Below are 27,506 nucleotides of genomic sequence, written 5' to 3'. Positions count from 1 at the left end.
ATCAAATATTCTACCATGCATCTTAGCAATAAACTGTGGGTTGTTTTGTTTGTTATTAATCCTGAACCAAAAGAAAGTGGAATTTCAAGAAGGATGTAGAGAAGGTCTATAGGCGGGCAACTATCTGGCATTTCACGGACTTCATTCCTGTTACTATGGAACTCTATCTTTGCCATTCTCTGTTCTTCCCCATGTGGAAGGGGCTGGAAGCCTAAAGCCTACGTTTTATAGACTCCCCTGCTGGCAGGAGTTCACATTCCCATTCCCATTCCCATTCTGCCCACAAGAGGTGCTCATGCTAGATTTGGAAGGGAGAGGAAATGCAGAAGCCATCACTGCCCCGCTAACATCAGCAGGCAGATCCAAAGGCTTCAACTGACAGCCCAAGAAAGGTGTGCAGGGGCTTCTGGACATTCACCAGAGAATCCACTGCTTCAGTGCTGGTGCACTTTCCTGAAATTCCTGACCTGACTGGTTTTCTAATACCACTAGTAGCTTTCTCTGACCTTGGCTCTCTACAGAGGTTTTGTAATCACATAAATCTCTTGATTAAATTGCCCCTCGGTTGAAATGTCTTGAGTGCCTTCTATTTTCTTGACTAAAACAATTCTTGATTTGAAGACATTATTTTAGAAACACATGTGAGTTGGGCAACCCTGAAAGGGGCTACTACTGAGTTCCAGAGGGAGGCTGTCGTCTGGGGAAAATGCTGGAAGAGGCACCAAGCTAATGATTACTAAGGATGCTTTTCATTGGAGGACAACTTGCTTCTACCATCAGCTGACAACACATGTCCGTTTAATGGTATCGCTTTCCCACTTTCTTCTAATACAAAAACATTTTACTTATGATCTCTTTTCTTACTGTGGTAGATCCTGCAGCAGAGGGCATTTCTGATTGGTGGGGCCTCCTGGCAATGCCTACAGGCAGTCATTTTCTCTAAAATACTCCAAATGACTTTTCACTTGTATCATCATATGCACTTAGAAGGTCTGCCATTTCTCCTTGTTATCTAATGTGATTCTTTTCCTAATTCTCCTGCACTTTGTTCCATTTTGTAAACCATGGGCAGCCCTTCCTCCACATCTCAGCCTCCTACACTTCTCTCTCTGCCTACTGTACTGTTCAAGATCCCATCTGCTCACACATGCCCCAACTGCCATCTCTCTGTGAAGGACTCCAAAAACATCATCTCTGGTATTTATCTCATTATCCTCAATTCCTGGCATTATACTCCTAAGCACTACAAACAATCTTGTTTGGTCTTTACTTCTCTGGCAAATTTAACTTTTGGAAACTGATTGCCATCATCTCTCTGCCATTGTTCTTCTCCTCTAATATTCTGGTTTCCATTATGCTTCCATTATGGCTAACTCTGGTCACCTACTCCCAGTCTTCCTGCCTTCAAGCTCTACTACATAGAGCAAATGAGGGGGTTGGGGCTTAATGGGAGAGGGAAATAGCTCAGGAAAACAGAAAGCAAAGCAGAAAGCAGCTGATTGGGATTATTCAGGGACTAGCATTATGGTCTCTTTTTTACCTCTAATGATTGGGGGTAGGCAATGATGTGACCAGGCCACCTAGGAACTCTGCATTTATTAGATGAGTGAGTCCTTTGCTTGGGGGACCACAGTGGTCCTTTGATCAGCCCGCTGTGTGAAACTCTGGCTCCTGCCTGGCCTTCAACGGCTTCCACCATTTCTTGCCCTATACTTGTTCTCTCCATTCTTATTTTTATTAGCCCTCAAATAAACTCTCTTCTCCAAACCAGTGAATTTTTGTAGAGTTGCTTTGCACTATGCGCTTCCATGAAAGTAACCGTAACGTAGCACTCTGGAGTTCACAGGTACTTTTGCCTAAGGTGGTTTTGCCCAGCTAAGCTAAGTAGGAGATTTTTGTTTCCTAAAATTGAAATTTGAGTTATTATAGTGTAATGCAAGCACTTGGACTTCAGGGCTAGACAAAGAACCATGCTCAAGATCCAGCTCTTAAGCAAATGTACGTTTTCTGCAATTTGATTTAAATCCTTGGTAATACTTGCCTTCCAAAAAAAAAAAAAAAAGGCACTGACCACTCATTTAAAAGTGTCTTCTCTGGTATCATTTGCTAAATTCTCTGTATTTTCTCCTAAAAACACTGGAAGAAATATAAGAGTAATGCCTACTGCAGAGATAGTTTTTCCTTGCAGAAAGACATGAGAATTAGCACCATTTGCTAAATTCTCTGTATTTTCTCCTAAAAACACTGGAAGAAATATAAAAGAGTAATGCCTACTGCAGAGATAGTTTTTCCTTGCAGAAAGACATGAGAATTAGCACCAAAAAACAATAAAACAAAAACCCTCTTTTCTCTTTTCCATTCCATTGAACACAATCCAAACATTTAAAAAATCTGATTTTAAGACAGTATCATCAAGGGAATATTTTTTATTGTTGACTTGAGTAGCAGCTGCCAATAGCACTCAACAAAACATTTAAAAATAATAGAATTAGAAGCACCGTGATTAGTGTGTTTTCAGGGCAATCATCTTCACTTTCATTTATTCAAAAAACAAAAACAAAAAACACCAACGAGCTCGCTGAGCTGAGAGGAATTATGTGGAAAGTAATAGGGAGGAGAAAGTGTAGCAAAGTTATGGGTGTTTAAAGAATTCCGGAAATGTTTTCATTTTGACTCCTATTATAATTAGGTTCTTAGCAGATGGAGAGAATGTAAATCATATCTTAGCAGGAGAGAGACACTGGGTTCTCCAAGATACATAGCATGCTGGAAAGACAGCTGCTTTTACCCCAGGGAGGTGACAACTTGACTTTGTGTTTTGTTGGCTTTTAAAAATAAATAATTTATTGTATTATGTTTATTACAGCTCCCCTACCCCACAGCCAGCAAGGAATAAAGGAAAGTGATTTAGGAGCTCTCAGGTCCCAGCAAGGAATAAAAGAAACTTATTTAGGTGCTCTCAGGTCCCAGTAACCTATTGAAAGAATAGATTTACCTCCCAGAGGAGGGTTGCTAATTCTACAGAGGCAAAAATCACATATTCCTAATGTGGTAGAGTCTTAGGGACTGACAAGAAAATGGGAAATAATGAATTGTTTACTTGGAGAGACTAGCATCGTGGGCCTCAGGTTTTCTTTGAACCAATGTCAGTGGCTGCTACCATAATGAGATCTCAGAAGAGCTGACATAGCCTTTCCTAATTCTCACCCAATATACCTGGCTTCATAAGTAATGACATCCATAAATTGTAATCCTCCAGAACCTAAACCAACAAGATTTAAGATCTAGTTGGTCCTTCAATATACAGGCTCTCATCGCATATCTCAGGGCCCAACCTTGAACTCATACCATTCTAAAAACATTTCTCATGCAGTTTGTTGCTGTCTGATAGGGAAAACATTGTATGCACTGGGTACCTCCCTAGCTTGAAGCTTTCTGGGAAATTCTACCACCTTCCCAGAAGAAAACAGGGAAGTTTCCTAGTAGAGGAGGGTTTGGGTACCAATTGTAATATGTCAGCTCCCAGATTCCTGATTTGAAGTTAGAGAGAGGGAGATTCACCAATTGAAGGAGAGACCTATAAATGATGTCAGGAACAGTCTGATTTTCTCTTTCCACAATAGCAATCTGGGGTAGCAAGAAATAGGCCCTGTTATTAGTTCCTAACCACTAAGCCCTAATGAAAAGCCATTCTCCATTATCCACACCAAGTTTGTCAGTGCACATGATGTTCTACATGAGGTTCAAGTAGGCTGAACACAAACCCTCCCCCAAGTGCTTACATCTAATGCCCAGAGCAAACACAGCATGGTCATTAAGCCAAGCACAATATCCATTCACAGAAGCTGAGGGATTTCAACGATGAGAGGGGCAAGGGAATTGGTGGTAGGGGTGATGAAGAGAAAGGAGGAATAGAGCGGAAAGCCATTTGGGGTAAGAAAAATGAAGTGGAAATGAAAACTCAGTGGCAAGCCTCCTGATGCAGAGAAAATTAAACTGTTTCTCAGCCTTCCAAGACTATTTCAAATTATGCTCAATTATAAAAGGCAAATATTTATACATGTTCACAACCTCCATGTAATCCAGGCCATCCCAGCAGTAAAGCTGGCTGGGTTTTCCTGAAAGTCAATGTCCTCTGGCTTTGGCTGGTTCTCTTGCACCCGCTGAGGTCAGTAAACACTGAGCCCCCTAAGCCTCTTCTTCCTGGGGCTCTCTTTGTTATTATCCCTAGGGTCGGAATTGTTGTTTAAGTCATGCTGCAAGGTAATGGTTCTTTCATCTGATTTTTTATCTCCAAGCATTAAACTTAATAGTTCACTTTGGACTGAGTCACTTGCATCAGATCCAGTGAAATGAGGCCCTTATAACCTATAAAGATTAATACAGAGGAGTTTGCATGACTATCAGGACTTGTTTTAACAATACTCTGAAGTTCAATTTGGACTAGAAACTTTGAATACTGCTTACCGGAAAGCAAAGAGACCTACATCTTGAATGTCATAAACAACACAATATATTTATTCATAGAAAACTTCTCCCTATGGAAAAAATGTGGTGAATGTGCCCCTGGCCCCCTGAAAAAAAATGTTCAGGGCAATGAGAGACGGTTGTGCTGCTTTGAATGCACTAAAACTGTACAGATGGGCAATTCCTCAGGTAATAAGTCTGAAAAGTCAATAGAAAAATGCAGCCCTGTCCAGTTTAAAAATTCTGAATTTTACAAGTTGGATGGTTGGTACAACACTTTTCTAACCATCATGATGCAGTCAAAGGTTTTTCTTTGTGACTAGGCTTGTTCCCATTCTGACAAGCTGGTATACCTGTCTATAGTTAAAAAAAAAATGCTGCAAGGATGGAAGGTTACAAAACCCAGAGGACTCTACACATTATGCTGACTGGTAAACCAAAGAAGCCTGAAAGCATTCTGTGATTCCAGGTCAATGTGAGTCCGCCAGAAGCTTTTCCAGAGTGAAGGAAATATCCTGTCCTTAAGCACTTGAAGTATAGATGACTAGCTTTAGAAACTATGGTAGGTGGTAGGCTAGCTAGCCACTTACTGTAATATGTATCACTGGGAATTTTCGTAGACTTCAGTGGCAGGATCACAAGTTTATAAGAGATCTCTTAAGGATAAGCATGTACTTGAAATAACGAAATAGGATCCAGAGAGATTCTGAGTCTCCCTGAAAGTTTTTTTTAGAATCTCTAATAGGAGACATGTGAACAATAATAAGTATCTTTAGATATTTATAAAAGGACTCTTAAGAAAGGCATGTTCTGGCCAGGCACGGTGGCTCACACCTGTAATCTCAGCACTTTGAGAGGCCGAGGTGGGCGGATCACCTGAGGTCAGGAGTTCAAGACCAGTCTGGCCAACATGGCAAAACTCCATCTCTACTAAAAAATACAAAAATTAGCTGGGCATGGTGACAGGCACCTGTAATCTCAGCTGCTCAGGAGGCTGAGGCAGGAGAATCGCTTGAACTCGGGAGGCGGAGGTTGCAGTGAGCCAAGATTGCACCACTGCACTCCAGCCTGGGCAACAGAGAGAGAGACTCCATCTTAAAAAAAAAAAAGAAAGAAAAGAAAAAGGCATGCTCTTTCTTTGCTTTTCAATTTGTAATTTCTTCTTCCCATCTTGCCTGATTCATTTGGCAGCAAGTGCACTTCATATATGAAAGAAAAAAATCTCTTGTTTCCACCTGGCTAGCCATAGCTCTCTACAACTCAAAATCATCACCCTTAAGAAGTTCCTCACTGACATTCAGTTTATTCATTGCTGAATATGATTACGATGCTGTCTCATAATGAACTGATTTTAATAAAAACAAACCAACTCACAAACCTGGCTCTATGTTGTTAAATTGGCATCTTCAACCTATATTGAGCAATGATTCCAACAGGAGAGGAGAAATGCCGTCTCACCTAACGTGCAAGCACCTTTCTTCCCACCCGTTAGAATGCTGTGAATTTATGACAACATGTTTCACTCCGTGTGTGTAGCCCAAACTGTTACCTTTCTGTGACAGTTCTGAGGTGAAATCCATCCCTTAAAGGAGGAGGAAAATCAAGCAGACCCTTGCCAGGATCTGTGACATGCTTGCTGGTTAAAGCAAAGCCGCTTCTGTTAGAAACCCATTTGGCCAGTACCTGGCAGGCAGTGAATGGTTTAATTCTCCAGAGGAATGGGGGAATATCAAGGACAGAGATCTGAAGACTAAAGGTATTCCCTTTGAAATGCAGCAACTTTGGTTCTTCCAGGAGCTGTCCACCTTGATGGCTTTCGTCTGAAACCACTTCCTATAGGAGAAGAAAAAGAAAAGAAGATCAATAATGAAATATCTTGCTACTTATATATTTCCTATCTAGGGATATGCACGCTCACTACCACGTGTCTTCCACAAATGGACAGAGAGCATAAGAGAAACATACTTCTTTACAACTCCATAGCCCATAAAGTTCAAGACTAAGGATTAACAACTGCTGAGTGACAAGTGTTTGGTTAGAAAGAGACAATTTTTTTTTTTATTATTTGTGCTGTTTAGGCTTTAAACCACACTGTGCCTTTGTTTAAACTTCAAAGACCTCCCCTGCCCCCAAGCAAATCATAATACTTCTGGGTTTCCACAACTGTAGGAATTTCACTCTCTGACCATAATCAAGGGACGCATTCATGCTCAACCTGACACATAATCATATTTCACACTAACTGGAAACAGCCCCCCTCCATTCTGGTTCAATTTTTCTTCACTAATGCAGGCATTATATGATATTTATTCTTTTGGCCTAAAATAAATGTTCCAGTGTGCATGTATCATGCTTATTTGTAGTAATGTTTGTAAAAGTTATTATACCAAAAGGCCAAGGAAAGATAAGTTGTGTATCAAGGTAGCTGTAGCTCAGGAAAACAGAAATCAAAATTCTGAGGAAACAGTCCTGTAGCTTTCACTGAAGAATCTTTATGTAATCTAATACAAACGCAATCCACATACATCCTGTTGAGTAAACCATTTCATTGGTTCTAAATTTGTGGTGTTAGGGTCATATTGGAGAGATGATTTAACAAATGGAATAACAAAACAAATACATATTCAGTGAAGTGCTAAATGATTGTGCGGGATTGAGGCTTTCGCTGTTACTGAAGATAAGAGATCTCCCTAAGTCCATTTTTGAAATCACCATTAATTGACATATTATTTCCTTGCAGAGCTAGGAGAAATTAGAACCTGAAATCCTTTATGTCCTATAATCTCAGATTCTTAAAAAAAGACTGTTTGAAATCAAATAGGTTTATAAACACAATCAAACTCACATTTCAATTATCAATGAGCAAAAACACCTTTACTGGTTATCTCTTGTCCATAAGTACAATGACAATAACAAAAACATTTTTGACTAAAATGTCATCCAAGTTTGATCCTTCACATACACATAAACTGTTTGTTAGTATGTTTTTCCAGGACTAAATCAGTGGCATTTTCTCCAGCTCTTTGGTGTTGCTTGGGGCCCAAGGGTCAGTGGTAAACTAGCTGTGATGATAGAAATATTCTATCTCTGCGTGGTCCATTATGGTACCCACTAGCTAAAGTGGCTATTAGCACTTGAAATGTGGCTAGAATGATGAAGGAGCTGACTTTTTAATTATAGTTAAATATCCACATGTGATTAGCAATGACCATACTGGACAGTAGAGTGCTAGGTAATTCATAACCTTGTGGATTTCAGAGTTGAACATGATAACATGGTAGCCAATGTCTGGTGGAGGCTACAAGGAATGGAAGAAAAGAGGCACTATGGGGAGGATAGGAAATTAATTCTAAATGCCTACTTGGCTGAGACATTAGGCGGTCTCTGGTCACTGGTTCCTTCTTTTGAGATTTACTAAATTTCCATCAGAGCTATGTTGGAGCTGGGCACTGGGTATGCAGAAATGAAACAACCTCACCACCACGAAACTTACAATATTGTGAAAGGGTCAGGACACTAGGCATTGATTCTAATATAGTATCTATTACCTTACATGTATGCCTAGGAGGTTAAGAAAGACAGAAGGTGCCCCTGGCCCAGATGGGAGGACAGACCAGGAAAGGAGTCTGGGCATTACTAGGGGAGATAGTATTTGAGCCAAACTTTGAAATAAATGGAGGAGCTGGCCATTTGAAAAGGAAGGAGAGGACATTCCAGATGCTGAGCAGGGCATTCACAAGCATGGTAGCTAGACAGAGCTGGGATGGAAGGCTGAGGTGGAAAGTGTGTGATTGGAGATGATGAAAATGTGGGGGAGAAACCAAATACCAAATTCTTGCTTGCTATGCTAAGGACTTTGTATTTTATTTTTGGGTAATGTTGCTCTGGTTTTAAGGTGCATTAAAACTCTTTTGGTGTCTTCATATACTCAAGAGAATACCGATCTTGTAAATTGAAGATAGCAGCATAAAATTCTAATCACATTTCTGTGTGGTCTTGGGCAAATTACTTTCTTTAGACCTCAGTTCCTTACCTGGGTTTATCTATAGCCAAGCAGAATAATTAATATGATAATATATTAACCTCTTTTTGCAACTCTGGTGCAAGATTAGAAACAAGTACAAACAAGAAATGTGCTTATTAAGACCATATTAAAGCCACAGTATAACAGCAACTCTTCCAAGTGTATTTGAACTAGACTTTCTCAAGTATACCCTTTTCTTTATATTTAACTTTCCTTAATGGACATGAAGTAGTCGACGCCAGGAAATGAAGTGACTTGTTCAAGGTCATGTGTTACTTAGTGTAGTGCTAGACTATTTTGTTATTTAGAAACTAAACACAATCATTGTATTGAAGGGAACTTAAGATTGAGAGCACCAAGTGCCTTATTTACACATGAAAACATGGAAGTCCCCTGAAGAAAGTTATTTGCCTAAAACCACATGGCTAGACCAGGGCAACTTGATCATGGTCCAGTGTTTTTTCTCTTAGATTTCCCTGCCTTTTCTTACTACTATGCTTGACTTTTTTTTTTTTTTTTTTTTTAAGAGTCATGTGAAGATCAGACGGTGATTAATTCTGTCTCATAAATGATTTTTCACTGATGCAGGATATATGTATAAGATGACATAAGTCAATCTATATTTGCCCTAGAGTTATATATACTGTCTACACAGTCCTTGAAACTCAGAATGGATAATATTAAGAATTTTAAAAATAGATATCTGCTTATAATTATTATGGAAGAAAAGAGTACCTTTGTAAAAGTTCTGCTCTAGGGCCTCAAATTTAAACACATGATTTATTTTTTGCTCTTTTCACTTATTCCTTAAATTTGCACGTATTCAGCCAACAATATACACTTAACAGTGTCTTGTAATCTTGTACAAAATATTAAGCAATTAGTTATTCTATAACAAAACAATTATTAAAATGAAAAAGCCTAGTAATGAACTAATAAGTGTATTTATAAATTTGTAAAGGCACAATTGGCTTCAAAGTTAAATAAATAGACTCCTGAGTACGAGCTTTAAAATACTCTCCAAATACAGTGGATTGCACTTAACACAGAGTTCCCTGAGCCTACTGTATTACTCTGGGGGGGCTAGGCCTGAGTATTTATAAGCATTTCTTGGATGCTTCTGATGACCAGCCAGGTTTGGACAACTCTGCTTAGCTCGTTCTAAATCACTCATATGGATGAATTATCCACAAAGTGAGCCTTGATAGTAATTTGATTTTTCCAATCTGCCTTCTATGTGACAAGGACCTCCTGTTAAATACCTCATTCCATTGTTAAACTGATAATCTGAGTTAATGGAACTAGGAAACAGGGTCTGGCCAGCTTTTTGTATATAAAATACACCTGAAGGCTCTGGATGGTGGTTTTTCTCAGCATTCTGTTTCATCATTTTACATTGGGGTTGCAAGTCATCCAGTTCTAGAAGCTGTGGCCAGGAAAAACTTGTGCTTTGTGCCTCACCGAGCTCTTTATGTTGATTTAATCAGACAGGCAGCAATATTCAGGTGTGCTTCAGGGATACTAAAACAGGCAGGCTAAATTTACATATTTTTGAGACAAAACGGTTTGAACTTACACACACACAAATTATGTCACTATAGTGTTTTCCTTTAAATGCTTTACGTGAACAATATTTCCCAAGATTGCATTATTGATAAACACAAGAACTACATCTAGAGGAAATCCTTTGAAATTAGATTCTAAATCCACCTTAAGGCCAAGTAAGTAATGAGTACCAAGAGTACTGTATAGGAGTGCTGGGAGCAATGGCAAAAAAAACCCTAGTTGTTTTTTTCTGTTTTCTTTCTTAGATAAGATAGGGTAACTGCTTAATTCCTTGCCTTCCTATGTCAAGGTTTGTTTGGGCTGTGCGTGTGTGTGTTCGTGTGTAATAAAAGACAATAACCAAAAAAACAGGTCTTAAAATGTTACTGCTTTGAAGATATATCACCATTTCTCAATCTTTGGTTTGAATTTATCAAAGGAGGCGATGTCAAACATACAAGCATAAAATGGCAGCCCTAATTATTACAAAAACACAAAAGCAAGAAGGACAAGAAGCCATTTACTTCTTGTCTTCTTATTCTTTTCTCACCTACCTACAGGGAGATGACATTTTTATTTTTTAAAAAAACAGCAGATTTAATATTTCACAGAGACGATTTTAGATGTGTTTATCAAAACGGATCTTCAGAAATCTGAAACTAAATTATGTCTTAGCCTGGTGCACAGAGTATTTTGTTTTTGTCAAGGAAATTGCTAGTATTACTCAGATAAATGAGACTCAAACAGAGTGGCCCTGTAGGGGGTACAGGGAAAGGAAGATAGGACTAAAAACAGAGAATGTCCCTATTTAGATACTGAAATTCTTTCAAGGAATATTCTATGGTGGGCCCATTATATTGCCTGGTCCCCACCCAGTTCTGAGAGGACAGGTGGAGTTGAGTCTCTACACGTTCCTTCTTGCAAGGTCTTCCAGGGAGAATGTAGGCATTTCAGTGTTTTATGGGATACAATCTCCCAGTGAGACATGAATGAAATGAAAGATGCAACCACGCACTTAACCCCAGCTTCCTTTTGGTTAAGAGCACAGTTAGAGTTGGGCACACATCTGTTATCATTCTTTGAGATATGAAAGATGCACTGCAATAAATACAGCAGCTGTAACAACCATGTTCACATTGATTTCCTAATCACGACAAACATATCATCATAGGATAGTTGAAGCACATTCCAGGGTGGGCAATTTCTGCAGAAATGCTCCATGAAAAACTGCTTACTGATTTTGATTAAGAAGTCAGGGTTCTTTTAGGGTTGCAGAAAATGTTATTACTGTATACTCTATTTTCAGCTTACGCCACAGAAGTTGGGAGAGCTAAATACTAATTTGTGAGGTCTTTAAGGGGTTCAAAAAGGGAACTGTTGTTAAGGCTTTCCTAAAATAGAACTGTTTTAATGGGTTAGTAACTAATTTCCTCCTCCAATGCAATATCACATATGAAGCTATCACACTATGAAATGATTTGGGATATGCAGGTGATCAAAATAAATCTCTGCAGAAGGCCCTGAACACATTCACTTAGCAAAGTAAAAATCCAGAAAGCAAGACAGTTTCAGAAACAAAACCCAGAAACTAAGACGGAGGAGTACATGGCTGTTTCCTGTACTAGGAAGTCTCAGTTCAGAAAAGCCACAAGTTTCATTTTAATCCATATGTGGGCCAGAAAAGTTATTCAAGCAAGGTTGATGATCTTTCAAAACCCCAAGGGGGATACATGGCCTTTCTGCTCATGACAGCTGTCAATAACAAGTACAACCAAACGCAGCTTTGTTTGCCATTGTAGGAGAGATAAAGAATCACTGGAGGTAAAAAGATTAGGACAAGTGGGGTCAAAGGTATTTCTACCAAAAAACATTACTCTACTCTAAAGCAAAATTAAGGAGTTTTACTAATTTAAGAAATACCTCTCGGCTGGGCACGTTGGCTCACGCCTGTAATCCCAACATTTTGGGAGGCTGAGCTGGGCGGATCGAGATCATCCTGGCTAACGTGGTGAAACCCTGTCTCTACTAAAAATACAAAAAAAATTAGCCAGGCGTGGTAGCGGGCGCCTGTAGTCCCAGCTACTTGGGAAGCTGAGGCAGGAAAATGGCATGGCGTGAACCCAGGAGGTGGAGGTTGCAGTGAGCTGAGATCGTGCCACTGCACTCCAGCCTGGGGGACAGCGAGACTCCATCTCAAAAAAACAAACAAAAAGAAATACCTCTCAATGATGAAATACATTTGGATTCAATTAGAGGGAGAATAACGTTCTCCCTAGTACTGTCTAAAAAGATTCTATTACCAACCAGAAGTGGATAATGGTTTGAAAAGCTATGTTTAGGGTGTATTCATGACGTCCACAATAATTTGTATTCATCTGTGAACAGTGGAGCCGTGGTAGAATATGGTAGAGATGAAAATAGATGATCTGAAAGTCACTGAGAACAAGCTCTTTAAGTACACGTCTACCTCACTGCTATATACATCAGCTGGGAGACCATTACTCAAAGAAAACTCCAAACTGGTTATGAGGGCTGACTTCCAAGACAATTGTGCAGCTCCACACAGTCACAGCAGTGGGTTACCTGGATCAGCCAGGAGACTGGAAATCTTCCATGATGCTCCATGGTTACTCCAGTGTACTCAGCCTTTAAAATCTGGCTGAGTTACTAAACATCCAACTTGAGTCATGGTGCATTTTACAACTGGTTAGTAGTAGTAGTGACCCCAAGACGAACCCTCTATTTAAGATATTTATTCTTTATTTTTGCTTCCTGAATATCTGTTATATATTTGCTCTTGGAGCAATCCTCTTATTGTGGGGTGGGGAGTGCAGAGGAAGATTATTAAATGACGATGGTGGGAGGAGGTTTAACTACTTACACTGAAGTTTCTTATTCCACAAAGTGGCACACCTTTGAAAGATGCCCCTTTTGTGAGCAGCCAAAGATGAAGTGTGCCCTTCACAATGACCTGTGCTACTTAAGAGGTACTCGGGGGGGTTCGGGATCACAGGCTGGTGCTGTGTCACCTTTACTGGCTTATGTTCAGGAGTGAGGTCGTGGTATTTTTTTTCTACTGGTAAACATGAGTTTTCCAGCTCAGTGTCTTAAAATCTAGTTACTGAGGAAATGCTCTGCATAATGGACTTAATGACCCAAAACTGGAATAGCAGGGATCTGGAATGAGGTGTGTCAGGAGAGCTATGCTATTTATATATGGTCAGAGCTTACACAGGCAGTTCTGCATCATCCTTGCTGCTATTAATAAACTTGCAGTCTTCCTGAGTAGCTAAATTAAAATGAATCTTACATGATTAAAAGTACCAAAAATGGAAAGGAACCTTGAACCATCTCTGCCCTAGTAGCCCTGATAATTAATAGACTATATGTCCAGGATAGAAAATGACTACCTTGCGATAGGTATGATTTATAATTGTGGTTCCCTAACTACAACCTTCAGTTGATTCAAGCAATTTTCTCACTGCCCTCTGCACATCAAATAACTCTTTTTGTTCCTGTGGCTCATGCTATTTTTTCTCTCTTGATGTGGTGTTCCTTTCTGTTTTGTTCCTAAATCACATCCATCCATGGAAATTTGTAAAATCGTTCTCAAAAACTCTTCTCCATTTTTGTCTCTGTTTACTGAATTCTGACTACATTTCTGGTCAGTTGCATAATTTAGCACACAATGTTCAGCACATGCGTTAGTTTAGCCCTTCCCTCTTCTTGAATGCCAAGTACCCCAACCCCTCTTACATTGCTGACCACACAGTAACACGGCTCTTGCTTCAAGGTAGGTATCCCAGTCAAACCAGTGGTGAAACTGCCATTGGAAAATTATAACAGAAAATTATTACAGTGAAAGAGATCTGACCTAACCAACTTCGTCTTGCTCCTAACCTCCAAGCTGTCCTTGTTCATTCCTGTGTATCGGCCAAACTAACTTTGGGAGGAACTTAGCTTATATTATAGTTTAACTTTGAAACAAAGACAATAACAGTCCTTTCCCAAAACAAATCCCCTTCCTGCCTGGAGACTAGATTGCCTTTGTAGGACTAACAAATCGGCCACAAGATTAGAAATTATGGTTTGGGAGTCATGCAGCTGGAGGCTACAAGATTCTGACACTCTCCAAATTGCTCCTGGGGATAACATTGCTATTGTAAATCCTAAAATCAGTGCTTGAGATATTTTGCAGACCCTGCACATGGATCAGTAGGCACCACCCCGTTGAATAAACTGCTCATCTATCTTGTGGCTCTGACCCAGGAACTGACTCAGTGCAATAAGACAGCTTAGACTCCCTATGACTTCATCTCCGAAGCAACCAGTCAGCACTTCCAACTCACTAGCCCCTACCCACCAAATTATCCTTCAAAACAATGATCCTTAAATTCTTGGGGGGACTGATTTGAGTAATAATAAAACTCCGGTCTCCCGCACAGCTGGCTCTGCGTGAATAACTCTTTATTGCAATTCCTCTGTCTTGATAAATTGGCTCTGTCTAGGCAGCAGGCAAGGTGAACCCACTGGGCAGTTACAGTGGCGTGGGTTCATTTTCTAGACCCTCAATAATAAAATTTTCAATTGATACTGATCTTTTGGAAAACCCACACTTTCATGACACCAAAAGAAAATTATTAAAACAAAGGCTGACCTGAAATGCACAAGGGGTATTGTCCACACAGTAAACTCTCAAGTTGTAATCCAGGGAGTTACAGGACATGCAGCCAAAAACCGCCACCTTCAGTTGCTTCACGGCACAGTCTGTGATTGGCTCTCCAGTGAGCGCATAGGTCCCAAAGCTGTCTAGGAGCACATGACACGCAAAGGGGTCCAAAAGGCAGTAACAGGATGTGGATTCGTCTTCCACTGACATCACTTCCTGTTGGGAAAGGTATGCTTATTCTCTCACTTGGAAATAAGATGTGATCTAACCATTATATTGCCAGGACACAAATAAATAAACACACAAATATAAATTTTTTTTCAGAATAGTCCTATTGCCCAATTATCCTGATGTTAACTGTTCCTCTTCTATCAAAATAACTGCTGACATCAAGCACTCAAGAAATGGGCTGGGCATGGTGGCTCATGCCTGTAATCCCAGCACTTTGGGAGGCTGAGGCAGGCAGATCACCTGAGGTCAGGAGTTCAAGACCTCCTGGGGTTGAGGGGCCGGGGGGACAGGGGGCGGGTCGGGTCTGAGGCAGGAGAATCACTTGAACCTGGGAGGTGGAGGTTGCAGTAGGCCGAGATCAATCCACTGCACTCCAGCCTGGGCAATAAAGCAAGACTCCATTTCAAAAGAAAAAAAACTCAAGAAATGGTTATGTTCAGTTTGTTGGAATTTCCACTTCATTGGTTATAAAAACAAAAATCACTTTGAAAGTTCTATTTCTGGCTAGTTTGTTCAATGTTGAGTTTTAGAAATCTTAAACCTTATCAATAAGCAAACTTTTTTTTTTTTTTATAAACACCTATTTCTGACAACTCTTTAAATATCCTTAAGGTAATGTTTATTTTCTCTCAAACATTTTATCCTCTTTCATTCCACTGAAATAATTTACAAGGGACCACTAAATAAATGAATTGGATAAGACGTACTAGAATATTTCACCCTTCCTGATAAGAAGTTTAGTATATGTGACTGGTTTGATAGAGCATAAATATAACACCATCTGTGTATAAGAGACTGTGAGGAAGTGCTGGAAAGAAAAATTAAATTAAAGTGGCAAAAATCAAAGCAAAACCAAACATAATGGGAAGAGGACTAAAACATGGCCCTTTAGGAAACCCATGGAACTTCATGCCCCAGGAAATCTGCTCATGGTTGCACTAAAACGCATTAAATAGCAGAATGCATTCTGGAACAAAGAAAATAGTTTCAAGACACTAGTTGGCAGGGTAAAGGTAATCCATTGCAGCAACTGGGAATCTTCTTCTTCTAAAGGAACATGATTTTCCTTTTACTTCTTTGGCCTGAAGTGCCTTCTGGGAGGAAGACCCTAGGGCTGGCTGGAACAGGTCGTTTGTGTTCTAACAAAGATAATTCTGCCAGTTTCACACAAGCTGACTGCAGATGGACATAAAGGAAGCCCTATCAGGCAGATAAATCAGAGCTTTCACTTAAAATAGTAATTCAATTGCAATCTGTCTTTGCTGTGACTGTCTCCCCTGGTGTTAATGTCTTATTATGTATCCTCATTCTCTTTCCTTGTCTCCTACTGTATCCCTTTTGTATGCACTCATACACACAGGAAATAGACACTGATACTAATTCTCAATGCATTCGTTAACTTAAAAAAATATTAAGCACTAAATGTGTTCCTGATTAAACAGATACCTTAGAATCCCCAGGATGGAACAAAATAGACATAGTTATTTTCTTTTTGAACACGGACTGCCTGCCCTTAACCTCCTCCCTAACTCCACAGAGGCCACAGAATAATGTCCATTCAGACAGAGACAAGGCCAAGGAGGAAGTGAAGGGGATCAATGAGCAGGTATGTAGGTGTAGATGAATATATGGGTAATTACAACTGTATTCTAAAACCAAACAAGGAAGCTGGATTATCTCTTGCTTCTCTTTTCTATTATAATGGGGGGGGCGGGAAAAAAAAAAAAAAACTAGCCAATATGTTTAGGATATTATCAAACACTTGCCACCAACCCTTTGCCAACGAAGAAATGCTGATTTGTGGTGTTAGATGTTAAGGTTAAATATATCCCATAGGTGGAACCCAAATCCCACTGTTTAAAAAAGGAAGTAAAGGGTCTCACCTCCCATTTGCCCTGCTGTGTCCTCTTCTTTAAATGGATATTCCAGTGCTCAGAACTGACATCTGCACAGTGTGGGATGGTCAATGCAAAGGGAGTGGTGACGATCATGTCTGGAGGACCACAGGTGACTTCAGGACTCAGGAGCACCTCAGAGCCATCTGACTGGAGACTTCACAGTTGAAAAAAGGATAGAAGAGAGAAGTATGTAGAGGAGGGACCATATTTGAATGAAAATTTGGTTAACAGACTGGGGTTTTCTTCAGGCTTATAAATATTCCTTTCCAGGATTTTCTTTTACAAAGGACTGGTCTGGAGAACAAGCATTTGTCATGAAGTTCTCAGACACATGGAGTTTAAGCCTAGATTTCAAATCTAGGTTTTGACAAACCTACCAACAAAATGACAAATGCTTCTTTGGAAATACAGGGCAGAATTGGAGAATGCAAAGACCTGGCTGGTAGGTCATGCACCAGCTACTGAATCCTTATTCTTGTTTATGCCATTATCAATGAGCAAACAAAAACTTTATAGAAATGACTGATCTGGTCATCTCATTACCATCAAATTCCTTTCTCATGAAAACACAATCTAAAATATTCTTAATGCTGGTAAATGATAAAGCAAATTATTATGAAGCAAAACAGTATTTTGAAGATACAGACTGAGTGTGTCTATTCTGGCTTTGAAAACATTTATTTTTTGCCAATGAACAAATACATAGCTTATATAGCAATAGCACAGTGGACAGCTACAAATGTGCATAATATCATACATAAATGTATATCTTTCAATCCTTTTCTATTTTAGATCTAAATTTAAAATCATTCAATCCAAACCTGGTGTTCAGTTTTTTTGAATTGTGAATTATTTACAGTGAGAATGCAGAGTCATGGAACAGATAAAAGAAAGTGAAAGTTAACTAAAATGGAATAATAATACCTTATTGAATGCCTCCCTCTTTCATTTCTTTGGCTTTTGTTTTTAATCTGTGCCCCTAAACAGTAAGGAGGAGTAGTTTACAGAACAGTAATCAGCAAGAAGAACCCAGATGTCTGCTTATTTTTCCCCTAATGGCATATGTGTTCTTCAACAAGCTATTTGATCCTTTGTTTGCTGGATTTTCACTTGTAAGAAAAATAATAATGAATACAGAGCAATGCTACGGGAGAGCTGGAATTGGTATTATTACTAAAGCTTTTACTTATACTACCCAGGAAGGACATTTAAATGCGTCATCCTTGTCCGAAAAAGCAACCCATTGGGCAAAATAAAGATAAAATTTAGTGCTAAAAGATACCATCTTTCCCATGATCTTCTATAAACAAAGAGTTTTTCTCTGAGTTCATCTAATGTGCTATTCATTTCTGAATTGCTTATGTTGACAACTCCTATTGTCTCAAGTTAGTAATGGTTATACTTGAGCTCATTATTTGTAACTTGCTGCTGCAATAAAGCCAAGCCATATAATTGAGGAGCATCTTATGTCTACTGCGTCTAAAACAGTAGATGTAACATTATCACATTGTCTCCTCCCCTCTCCAAGAAGCCCTGGAGATGCCTTTAAAAAGTTCAGTCTTCCACAAAGGTAACCACAGTCCAAAATGGACAATTCTTCCTATACGAGCAAAACACAGGTTAAGATGATCATGTCTTCATTTACCTTTAAGTAGGGGAGGAGAGCAGAGCGGGACTGGAAAGCAGTGTATTAGCAACATCAAATGCTCTGTGGAAAGCCTAGAATAATATACTCAAGATTTGGGGAAAAAAAAAAAAAAACATAAAATTCAAATGTGCAGCCTGTATGTGGGTGCCTGCCAGCGGCCATCAGAGAGGGTGAAGTGCTTTTCATGTAATTACCGCCTGCATTCATCATGGACAGGAATAGCAGGGATGCTTATGAGTGACCGATGACAAGCTCTCCTAAAAGAACTACTTAATTGGTTTCAGAGAATCGTCCTGTGTTGAACATATTGTTCAAACATATGGGAATTTGGGGAATTATTTAATGCCAAATGAACTGAAATCAGCTAATTAGATGAACTCTCACACTCGTTATGAATAGCAAGACTCCTTTCACAGTGGTAACTTAAACAGCTTTAGGAGTCAGAGGCAGCGCATATTGAATATGAGCCAGGGCATGGAATAGGAGTTTTGCATTAAATAGGCATTAGGCATTTCCTTAAGTGCAGAGTAAGTAAATCAAGATTTATATTTAATCCTCCTACTGCGAAAATAGTGTTCATGGGTGTAGGTCTCTCTCTGGTGAAGGAACAAAACTTCACCAGAAGTTCACCAGAACTTCACAAAAATCTCTCCATTTTTTTCTCCCCACAATTAATAACAATTTGCCCTTTTCTTCTACCTTCTATCTGTAACAATCAGGGAGATTTACAAATATTAATTAAAGCTCTTCGCACACCTATAGAGGCAGGTGCTAACAGCATAAGGTCACAGAGGAGTCAATCAAGGTGATGGCAGGAAAATAACCCAAAATTTCTCACTCACAGGTTCTTGCTCTCTGTGACCAGATTGTACTTTTCTTTGTTACCGGAGATTTCTGGCCAAATTGCTGGATCTTATGACATCTCAGGGAAAGATTGGGGAAGGGGGTTGCAATATAGTCCAAGGGTAATCATGGATACAGATTCAGGACATTTGAGGACAGAGGGCTGGGGAGAGAAGCCTTTAATGGGATGTGGACAAAAAAAATGAGCCTTCTTAAGGAAATCATAGATGGCATTTAAGCTTTCCCACATTGCATAATCCACGACAAGGCAGTATACATGTCCCTGCTGGGAAAAAAAAGGTAACACATTTTTCTAAAATTGCTGTGAGCTAATAACAACTGTGAACTGATAAAAGCAGTGATTTCAGGATAAAAATATGAACCACCTCGATGTATCATACAACCGTGTGGCCTGTAGACTGAAAAACCTTTTTGCATAGAACTTTTGCTACTTAATGTTTTTCATCGTTCTCTATCTATACATATATATGCACATATACATGCATGCTTATATATTTGTAGTTTAAATTCTGTGTATAGATAGAAAAAGTTTAATAATTTAATAGCCCAGTCTTATTTCTATAGGAACTCTGCTTTCTGAGATGACTAATTCATGCAATTGTCATACATTGTCATTGCATCAATGTACGCTTTGACTTAAATTCTCAATGCCTTAGGAGTGTGCATTTAAGGCTCCTTGGAAATGATGCTGGTCTCCTTGCTTTTATCCTTGCCTTTCACAGTCTGGCCCCCGTGCAGCCACCTCAGTCATGCTGCTAAAAATGCCAGTGTGTTCTCATCTCATGGAATTGCTACAATTCGTACTCCTCTGGAGTGCTGGGTGCTGCCTGGAAGAGTTTTCCCCTAGACATCCACATGATTTACCCCACTTGTGCCTGTCAGGTTCTTGCTTAACTGACATCTACTAATGAGGTTTTCTCTGACCAGGCCTTGGTAATTGCAACATTCCCAACACTAAAAGCGGATCTTTGTTTGGCTTTTTCTCCCCAACACTTAATGCCCTCTAGTGTACCATACCATTTGCCTATTTATTGTTATTTTTTCTGTCCCACAAACTAGAATGTAAGCTCCTTGAGGCCAGGGAATTTTTTTTTTTTTTTTTTGAGACATCGTTTTGCTCCTTTCACCCAGGCTGAAGTGCAGTGGCACCATCTTGGGCTCACTGTGACCTCCGTCTCCTAGGTTCAAGTGATTCTATGGCCTCAGCCTCCCGAGTAGCTGGGATTATAGGCACATACTACCATGCCCGGCTAACTTTTGTATTTTTAGTAGAGACAGGGCTTCACCATGTTGGTCAGGCTGGTCTCGAACTCCTGACCTCAGGTGATCCACCCACCTTGGCCTCTCAAAGTGCCGGGATTACAGGCATAAGCCACCATGCTTAGCTCAGGGATTATTTTTTTTTTCCTGCTTAGCTCATCATTGCATCCCCAGTGCCTCATACATGCCAGCTGTAAGCACTCAAAAATACTTGTTGAAAAGGACACAGAAGCCAGCTTGAAGAGATTCTCACTGATCAAATCTGGAATCTTTTGAGCATCAGAGTAAATCATCGCAGTAAAGAATTATAACCCATTGAGTCATACTATAAGAATCCACAAAATAAAAATCCATGTAAGAATGAATCCATGAGAAGGGAAACCTCTTCCACACAAGAAAAAAACCAACTAATAAATATAGTAAACCGTCAATTAGCAATCAGCTACATTAATACTTGGTTGAGAATCATAAATGGATGTTAACCTATTGGGAGACAGTTTAAACAGTAATAAATAACTATTTACACATTCCCAAAATATCTTCCCACAAGGTACTTAACTGTTTACCAAGGGTAAAATAGTACTTCACAGCAGACACCACCTAATGTGAGCGACCAAGTTAACGTTCCCAGGAATGGGATGGATCCACAGAATATACCTCCCGACAGGACACAGAGAAGAGAACCTAGAGTCACTTCTGTGACATTCCTGCTAAAAGTCCACAGTCTGAATCTCCTCATAAGGAACTATTAGACAAGCTCAGAGGAAGGCACATCCTGCAAAATAACTCACCTGCACTCTTCAAAGCTGTCAATGTCATGAAATACAAAGACTCAGGAACAGTTCCAGATGAAAGCAGACCAAAGGCACAGGACAACAGCATGCAATGAAGTGACTTGGAGTTTAATTTGCTCTCAAGGACATTATTCAGACAACAAGTGAAATATAAATAAGGTGTGTAACATACTAAGAGTATTCTGTCACTTAATTTCCTGATTTTGTTAATTGCGCTATGTTTATACAAGATACTTTCTTGTTTGGGGGATATATACATGGAAGTATCTGGGGATAAAGGGTCATCTTGTTCACAGTGGTTAAAAAATACACATATGCACATATATATATATGTATTTTATTGACTTTTATATGTATATGAAGGAGAGAGGAAAGAGACAAATACAGAAAATTTAGTAAAATATTAACATTTGTGAATCTGAGTGTAGGACACAGGAATTCTTAATATTATTCTTGCAATTTTTCCTTGAGTTTGAAATTTTGTCAAGATTAAAAAATTTTTTTTTTTTTTTTTTTAAAGTGAATGCAGCTGGGCATGGTGGCTCACGTCTGTAATCCCAGCACTTTGGGAGGCTGAGGTGGGGGGATCACTTGAGGTCAGGAGTTCAAGACCAGCCTGGCCAACATGGTGAGACCCCGTCTCTACTGGAAAAAAAAAAATACAAAAATTAGTCAGGCGTGGTGGTGCATGCCTGTAGTCCCAGCTACTCACGAGGCTGAGGCGAGAGAATTGCTTGAACCCAGGAGGCAGATGTTGCAGTGAGCCGAGATCACCCCAGTGCACTCCAGCCTGGGCAACAGAGCGAGACTCCGTCTCAAAAAAATAAATAAATAAAAAATGAATGCATGAAAACAGAAGGCCCAGGGAGAATTTTTCCACAATTCTTACAAAGAAATCAGCAGGTAGACTGCTCTGTAAATATCTGTTAAGTCCATTTCATTCTAGGCTACAATTTAAGTCCATTGTTTCTTTGTTGACTTTCCGTCTTGATGACCTGTCTAGTGCTGTCAGTGACTGGGTACAGTATACACTGCTTGGGTGATGGGTGCGCCAAAATCTCAGAAATCACCACTAAATAACTTATTCATATTCATGTAACCAAACACTACCTGTTTCCCAAAAACTATTAAAATAATAATTTAAAAAAAATCAGTGGGGCCACTGATTAATGTATGAAACACACAGTGGAGGATGAGGATGATGAAGGTGCTGTAGTTGGTGGTGACAGGGTGATGGTCCAGACCTCACCACATAGTACCTAACATCCTACAGCACCCATCTGCACACAAGTGCCAACCGGAGGTCATGCCGAAGGTCAGCTACGAGGCACCAACTGCTAATAACCATGGCAGGACGGGAGGTGTATCCTGGACATTTTACCTCTGTGCTCAATACTCCTTGACCTGCTGCTAGACTTGTAACACTTCGCTTTCTTTAAGGAAAGTGACCAGTTCCAAGTTCCAATATGAGGTTTTTACTGTAGCTGTTGTCTTCCATGCTGTGCTTGGTAATTACCGTTCCCTCCTTTCCTCTTTATGGTCTATATTCTAGATTAATGTAGGTTTGATCACCTTTACCCAGAGTATCACTCAGAAATCCAGGCAGGAGAGTAATGATAGTTTTACTATGTCAGACCCTGGGTCGATACATAATTAAATCATATTTGAATGGAAAAGACATCAAGGCTGATAGATGGAAGCTATACTCAAGTTCAGAAAGCAAGGTAGCTCCAGCCTCCTGGAGTTTTCCACCCACAAGACATATAGTTTTAACTATTATTATTCATGTTTCATTAAGATCCTCAGATTTTGACCTGGGGTGCTAAAATTGCTGTGGATAAAAATTAAGGTTTTAAGGTTTATTATTTGTCTCTTTTTTTTTTTCTTTCTTGGAGTCAGATCTCTCTCCCACTCAATTGCTCTGACCAGAGATTTCAGATCAGTCCCAGGGAAATGACATCATTGAATCTCCTAGACAGATGGACCCTTTAAAGCCAGCTTTTCCCATCAGCCAACCCCAACACTGTGGCTATGTCTTCTACTCCTGGTAATTGCTGTGTGTGATTTAAGAAAACAGACTCCTGGAGAGGGAGAACAGGAAGTGAGCAGAATGGAGGACAAAAGTGACATTGAGCAACATCTTCTCTTTGTTATAGCAGACTCCTGTTTTCATCTTCAAGTGGTTCTAAAACTGTGATGTTTTTCAAAATTTCTTAGGAAGCTTGTTTAAAATTATACTCCTGAATGCCACCAATGAAGATTTTGATTTGGCATTTCTGGGATAGGGCCCAGGAACCTGCATTTTTTACATGCAAGTTGGTGCTGGCACTAACCTTTGAGAAAAGTTGTGTAGTTCTTAAAAAAAAAATATCCAAAGCAACATCTCATGCACTGGGGCCTTGGTGCTCCATCAAATATAGGACAGTCCATTCTGAAGTGGAATATAGTTGATGGTCAAGTTTAAATGCTCAATATTAAGGCCCTGGCTGATGCTACTATGATGGAAAATCCAACTACACAGGGACTGTTCCTACATCCCGTTTCTGTAAGTAACATGTGTATTAATAGGCAAGGATGTCAGGTTGGGGGGCTGATTAGCAGTAACTGGAAATAATGTTATAGCTCATCAAGCCATTATAGTCCATTCATTGGGGCAGGAAAAGGAGCAGTTAGAACAGTGGATTATTACAAGCAACAAGCTCCATTCACTGAGGATAGAAGCATATGGCTGTACTATTAAAGGGCTTAAAGATCTGGGTCACCCACACGCTATTATCTGAAATAGGATCACAGAAAGAGAGATGGCATACGGGTTGGGGTGGGAGGGGAATTATATACACACTGGAATGAGTATCTGAATTTGCTGAAATTTGAGCAACACCACACAGAGAGATTACCCTGTTTGCATATGTTAAACGGCTTTAGTTTACACACACATTCATAGGGTGTTTACCAATTAATATACTAAAGGAATCACAAATCATGTGTAAATCACCAGTTCCTAGACACAATTTAAGCCTCATCTTTCATGCAGTGTCGGGCTTGCATTTAGCTTGCCTTTTTAGAAGAAGTGAGATAGTGAGATGATGGCTCATTGAAAGTGCCTTAAAAATGAATGAGAATGAGGAGGATGGGAGAAGAGTGGGACTATGTATCATGCTGCTGGGGCATTTTTTTATATCCACCATGCTGTTTATGCACTTATATTTTGAATAGAGAAAACAGCCTTCTCTGGAGGTAATCTGAAACCTATTTCACAGAATCCTTTTATTTTAGGCTGGGGAGGGGCTCAGGAGTTATGAGGCCAACACCTTCTTTGTTCAGATGCATGGCATGGGGTCAGTGACCCAACCAAAGTCACATCTAAACTTTGCAGAGCTGGAACCACAGTCTACTGCTCTGTTAGTCATGGTTGGGATAGGTAGGCAGTGGAAGGAAGAAGGAATATGTTCCCTGGGATATATTCTCCAAACCTGGAGTTTAAAATGTTGGTATGGGAATTAAGACTGGACTCATAGACACTAAACAAAGCCCAAGGAAAGCAGGGCCCTGAGGTACACAGAGGGGTCAAAATAGAGGCTTGTATTAGCTTCCTATTACTGTCACAGCACAGACTTACTAGCTTAAAACACAAATTATCTCACAGTTCTCTAAGTCAGAAGTCTCACTGAGCTAATATGAAGGCTGTCAGGAGGGTTGTGCTCCTTCTGAAGGTTCTAGGAGAATCCAGTTTCTAGAGGCTGCCTGCATTCCTTGGCTTAAGGTCCCTTCTTCAAGCCAGCGGCATGATACCTTCAAATCTGTCTCTCCCTCTGATATTCCTACCTTCCTCTCCTAAGGACCCTTACATTAGGTCTACTTGGAGAGTCCAGGGTAATCTCTCCTTCTCAAGGTCTTTGATCCCAATTACATCTGCAAATTCCCCTTTGTATGGTTGTAAATTCACAGGTTCTACCAACTAGGACATGACATCTCTAGGGAGCCAGCCTTCTGCCAGGCTTTTCATGCCTTGAGATCCCCCTGGGGCTGTCTCCTGATCCACTATTGTCTCTCAGACACCACGCAATCCACCCAAGGTATCTGTTCACTTTAGGGCTATCTTCATTGTTTCAGTTTCCAGAACCCCCACCGTAATTTGCAGAGTGAAGCTCCATATTTGTATATAACTTTATGGAGTCCTGGGAGGTTGTTATGGTTTATTTTAAAGATTATAACTGTGGGGAATAGAAGGTTGATTGTCCAGGTTTTCAAAGGGCTATGTGGATTGTCTTAGAAAGCGTGGGAGCTGTCTCCATGTGGGCTGATGTCTTTGAGTATTTTTATTAGGCTATAACAAAATGAAGTGGAAAGGATGATATATATTAAATGTCTTAATACTTTTATCGCCATACTTCCAGCATGGGCGATAAAAGAGATGGCACATACAAATAAAAATAATTACAGTATGTGGTGCTCCTTTACAATGTGCAATCAAACTCATGGACCAGCGACTTTCCCCTTATTGAATTAAGGTACACCTTCCATTCATATCTATTAACAACATTCACAAACCATTGTTATCTTGTCAATGGCATCTTTAATTAAAGACTCCTCTGGGCCACTCTAATCATTTCACATTGTGTGTGTCCATGGTCTTCAAATGCACCCTGATTAAGATGATGGCAATTTTTATTTACATGTGTTTACTTGTGGACCAAGGGGGTGTGAGGTGGAGAGGAATAGCAAAGAGAAATGCTCCTTTCCAAAAAGAGCAGGTCTTAAAATGACAATGTGATTTTTAAAAAATTTGTTCCTCTCCCCCTTTTCTATCTCTTCCTCTGCTCATTTTTTTTGCGGGGGGGGAGTGTGGTGGTGGGTTAATGGCATTATATTCTAACCTAAATGACTCTGTGAAGAAATCATCATGATTTCACTGGGGAACAGAGTACAATCTTCAGCTAAAGGTGCATTAACCCTTCTAGGCCATTAAGATACTATTTGATAAATTGCCCTTTTTGTTACACTGCATGGCACTGGTAGCCTGAAAGAATTAATGTATTTCCCAAATGGCAGCAATTTACTCCCCCTTGCACTAAGAGAAAAAGCCCCCTTTGTTATCTGGGAAGCATCTTTCCTCAGTGATTCTCTCTATGCCTGGAATAGAGTTAATTAATGCCACATCTCTTGGAAGAAATAGGTATATACCATGAACTGGATTCTTCTAAGACAAAAGACAGATTTCTAAGTCTCACAGCAACAAATCAGATTCAAATCCATGATTGACCATAGAACACAAATGATGACAAGGACAATTCATGCATTTTCATCCATCACTAGCAAGAAAAGCCTGACAAAATGGACGGGGAGAAAAGTTGTTCAAGGCGGCATAAGCTTGACTGACCTGCCCTGCTTGACTGGTCACTGATTTCCTAATCTTAACACCAGCCCACATAGAGTCTACTGTTTAGACTCATACGATATACCTTTAAAGTATAAATCCCATGCCAGAGTGTTATGAGAAACAGAGATAGACTCAAAGGAATTGATGCAGGGAGTTACCTGTATCTTCATGAGGCTCTTGGTTTTAAAGCCAACTATTAATATGTTTGCTATAATTGAGTTAATCTTTCCTCTGAGTCTAGGAGTGTGTTAGCAACAAAAAGAGACGAACTCTGCATCACTGGGACAGAGCTAAAGCAAATTCCATGCACTTCAGAGAATTTCTGTCATCTATGTAATTAAAAAAGTAAGACCAGGTATAAGAAGATGATTTCCAAATGTAGCATTTAAACAGTACTTCACAGTTTGCACCAGACTTCTCAGCTATCAAGTCATTTTATCGTCCTCACCAAAATCTGAAAGCAAAGTTACTAATATATAAAATTGGTAGATGATAAAACTGAGGCCTAGAGAAAGAGAATGATTTGCTCAAGGTTACACACACAGGCCGTTGCTGAGGAGGGCTTGGAACCCAAGACTTCTGAATTCCTGTGTCCTCTCCACTCTACCACGCTGTGTCATTTCTGAGAATTTTCTTTCTTTTTTATACAGAGTTTCACTCTTGTTGCCCAGGCTGGAGTGCAATGGCTTGATCTTGGCTCACTGCAGTCTCCGCCTCCTGGGTTCA

The 27,506-nt window shown here is 39.8% G+C and overlaps 1 protein-coding gene across 9 annotated transcripts in view; it reads right to left on the bottom strand.

The window, feature by feature from the left end:
• The window catches only part of UNC5D (unc-5 netrin receptor D), a 562,098-nt gene that overhangs the window by 31,610 nt on the left and 502,982 nt on the right, over positions 1-27,506 (bottom strand). For all 9 annotated transcript variants that reach the window (XM_003269567.3, XM_030817085.1, XM_030817087.1 and 6 more), the window contains 3 exons: positions 16,820-16,988; positions 14,694-14,921; positions 6,151-6,300 (listed from right to left, as the gene is read on the bottom strand). In XM_003269567.3, coding sequence (XP_003269615.1) covers positions 6,151-6,300; positions 14,694-14,921; positions 16,820-16,988 — 547 coding nt within the window. The remainder of the gene's footprint in view (positions 1-6,150; positions 6,301-14,693; positions 14,922-16,819; positions 16,989-27,506) is intronic.

This window comes from Nomascus leucogenys, chromosome 8 (genome assembly GCF_006542625.1).
Source record: "Nomascus leucogenys isolate Asia chromosome 8, Asia_NLE_v1, whole genome shotgun sequence".
Taxonomy (NCBI): domain Eukaryota; kingdom Metazoa; phylum Chordata; class Mammalia; order Primates; family Hylobatidae; genus Nomascus; species Nomascus leucogenys.
The sequence above is the reverse complement of the archived record's forward strand: the minus strand, read 5'-3'. Positions and strand labels throughout refer to the sequence as shown.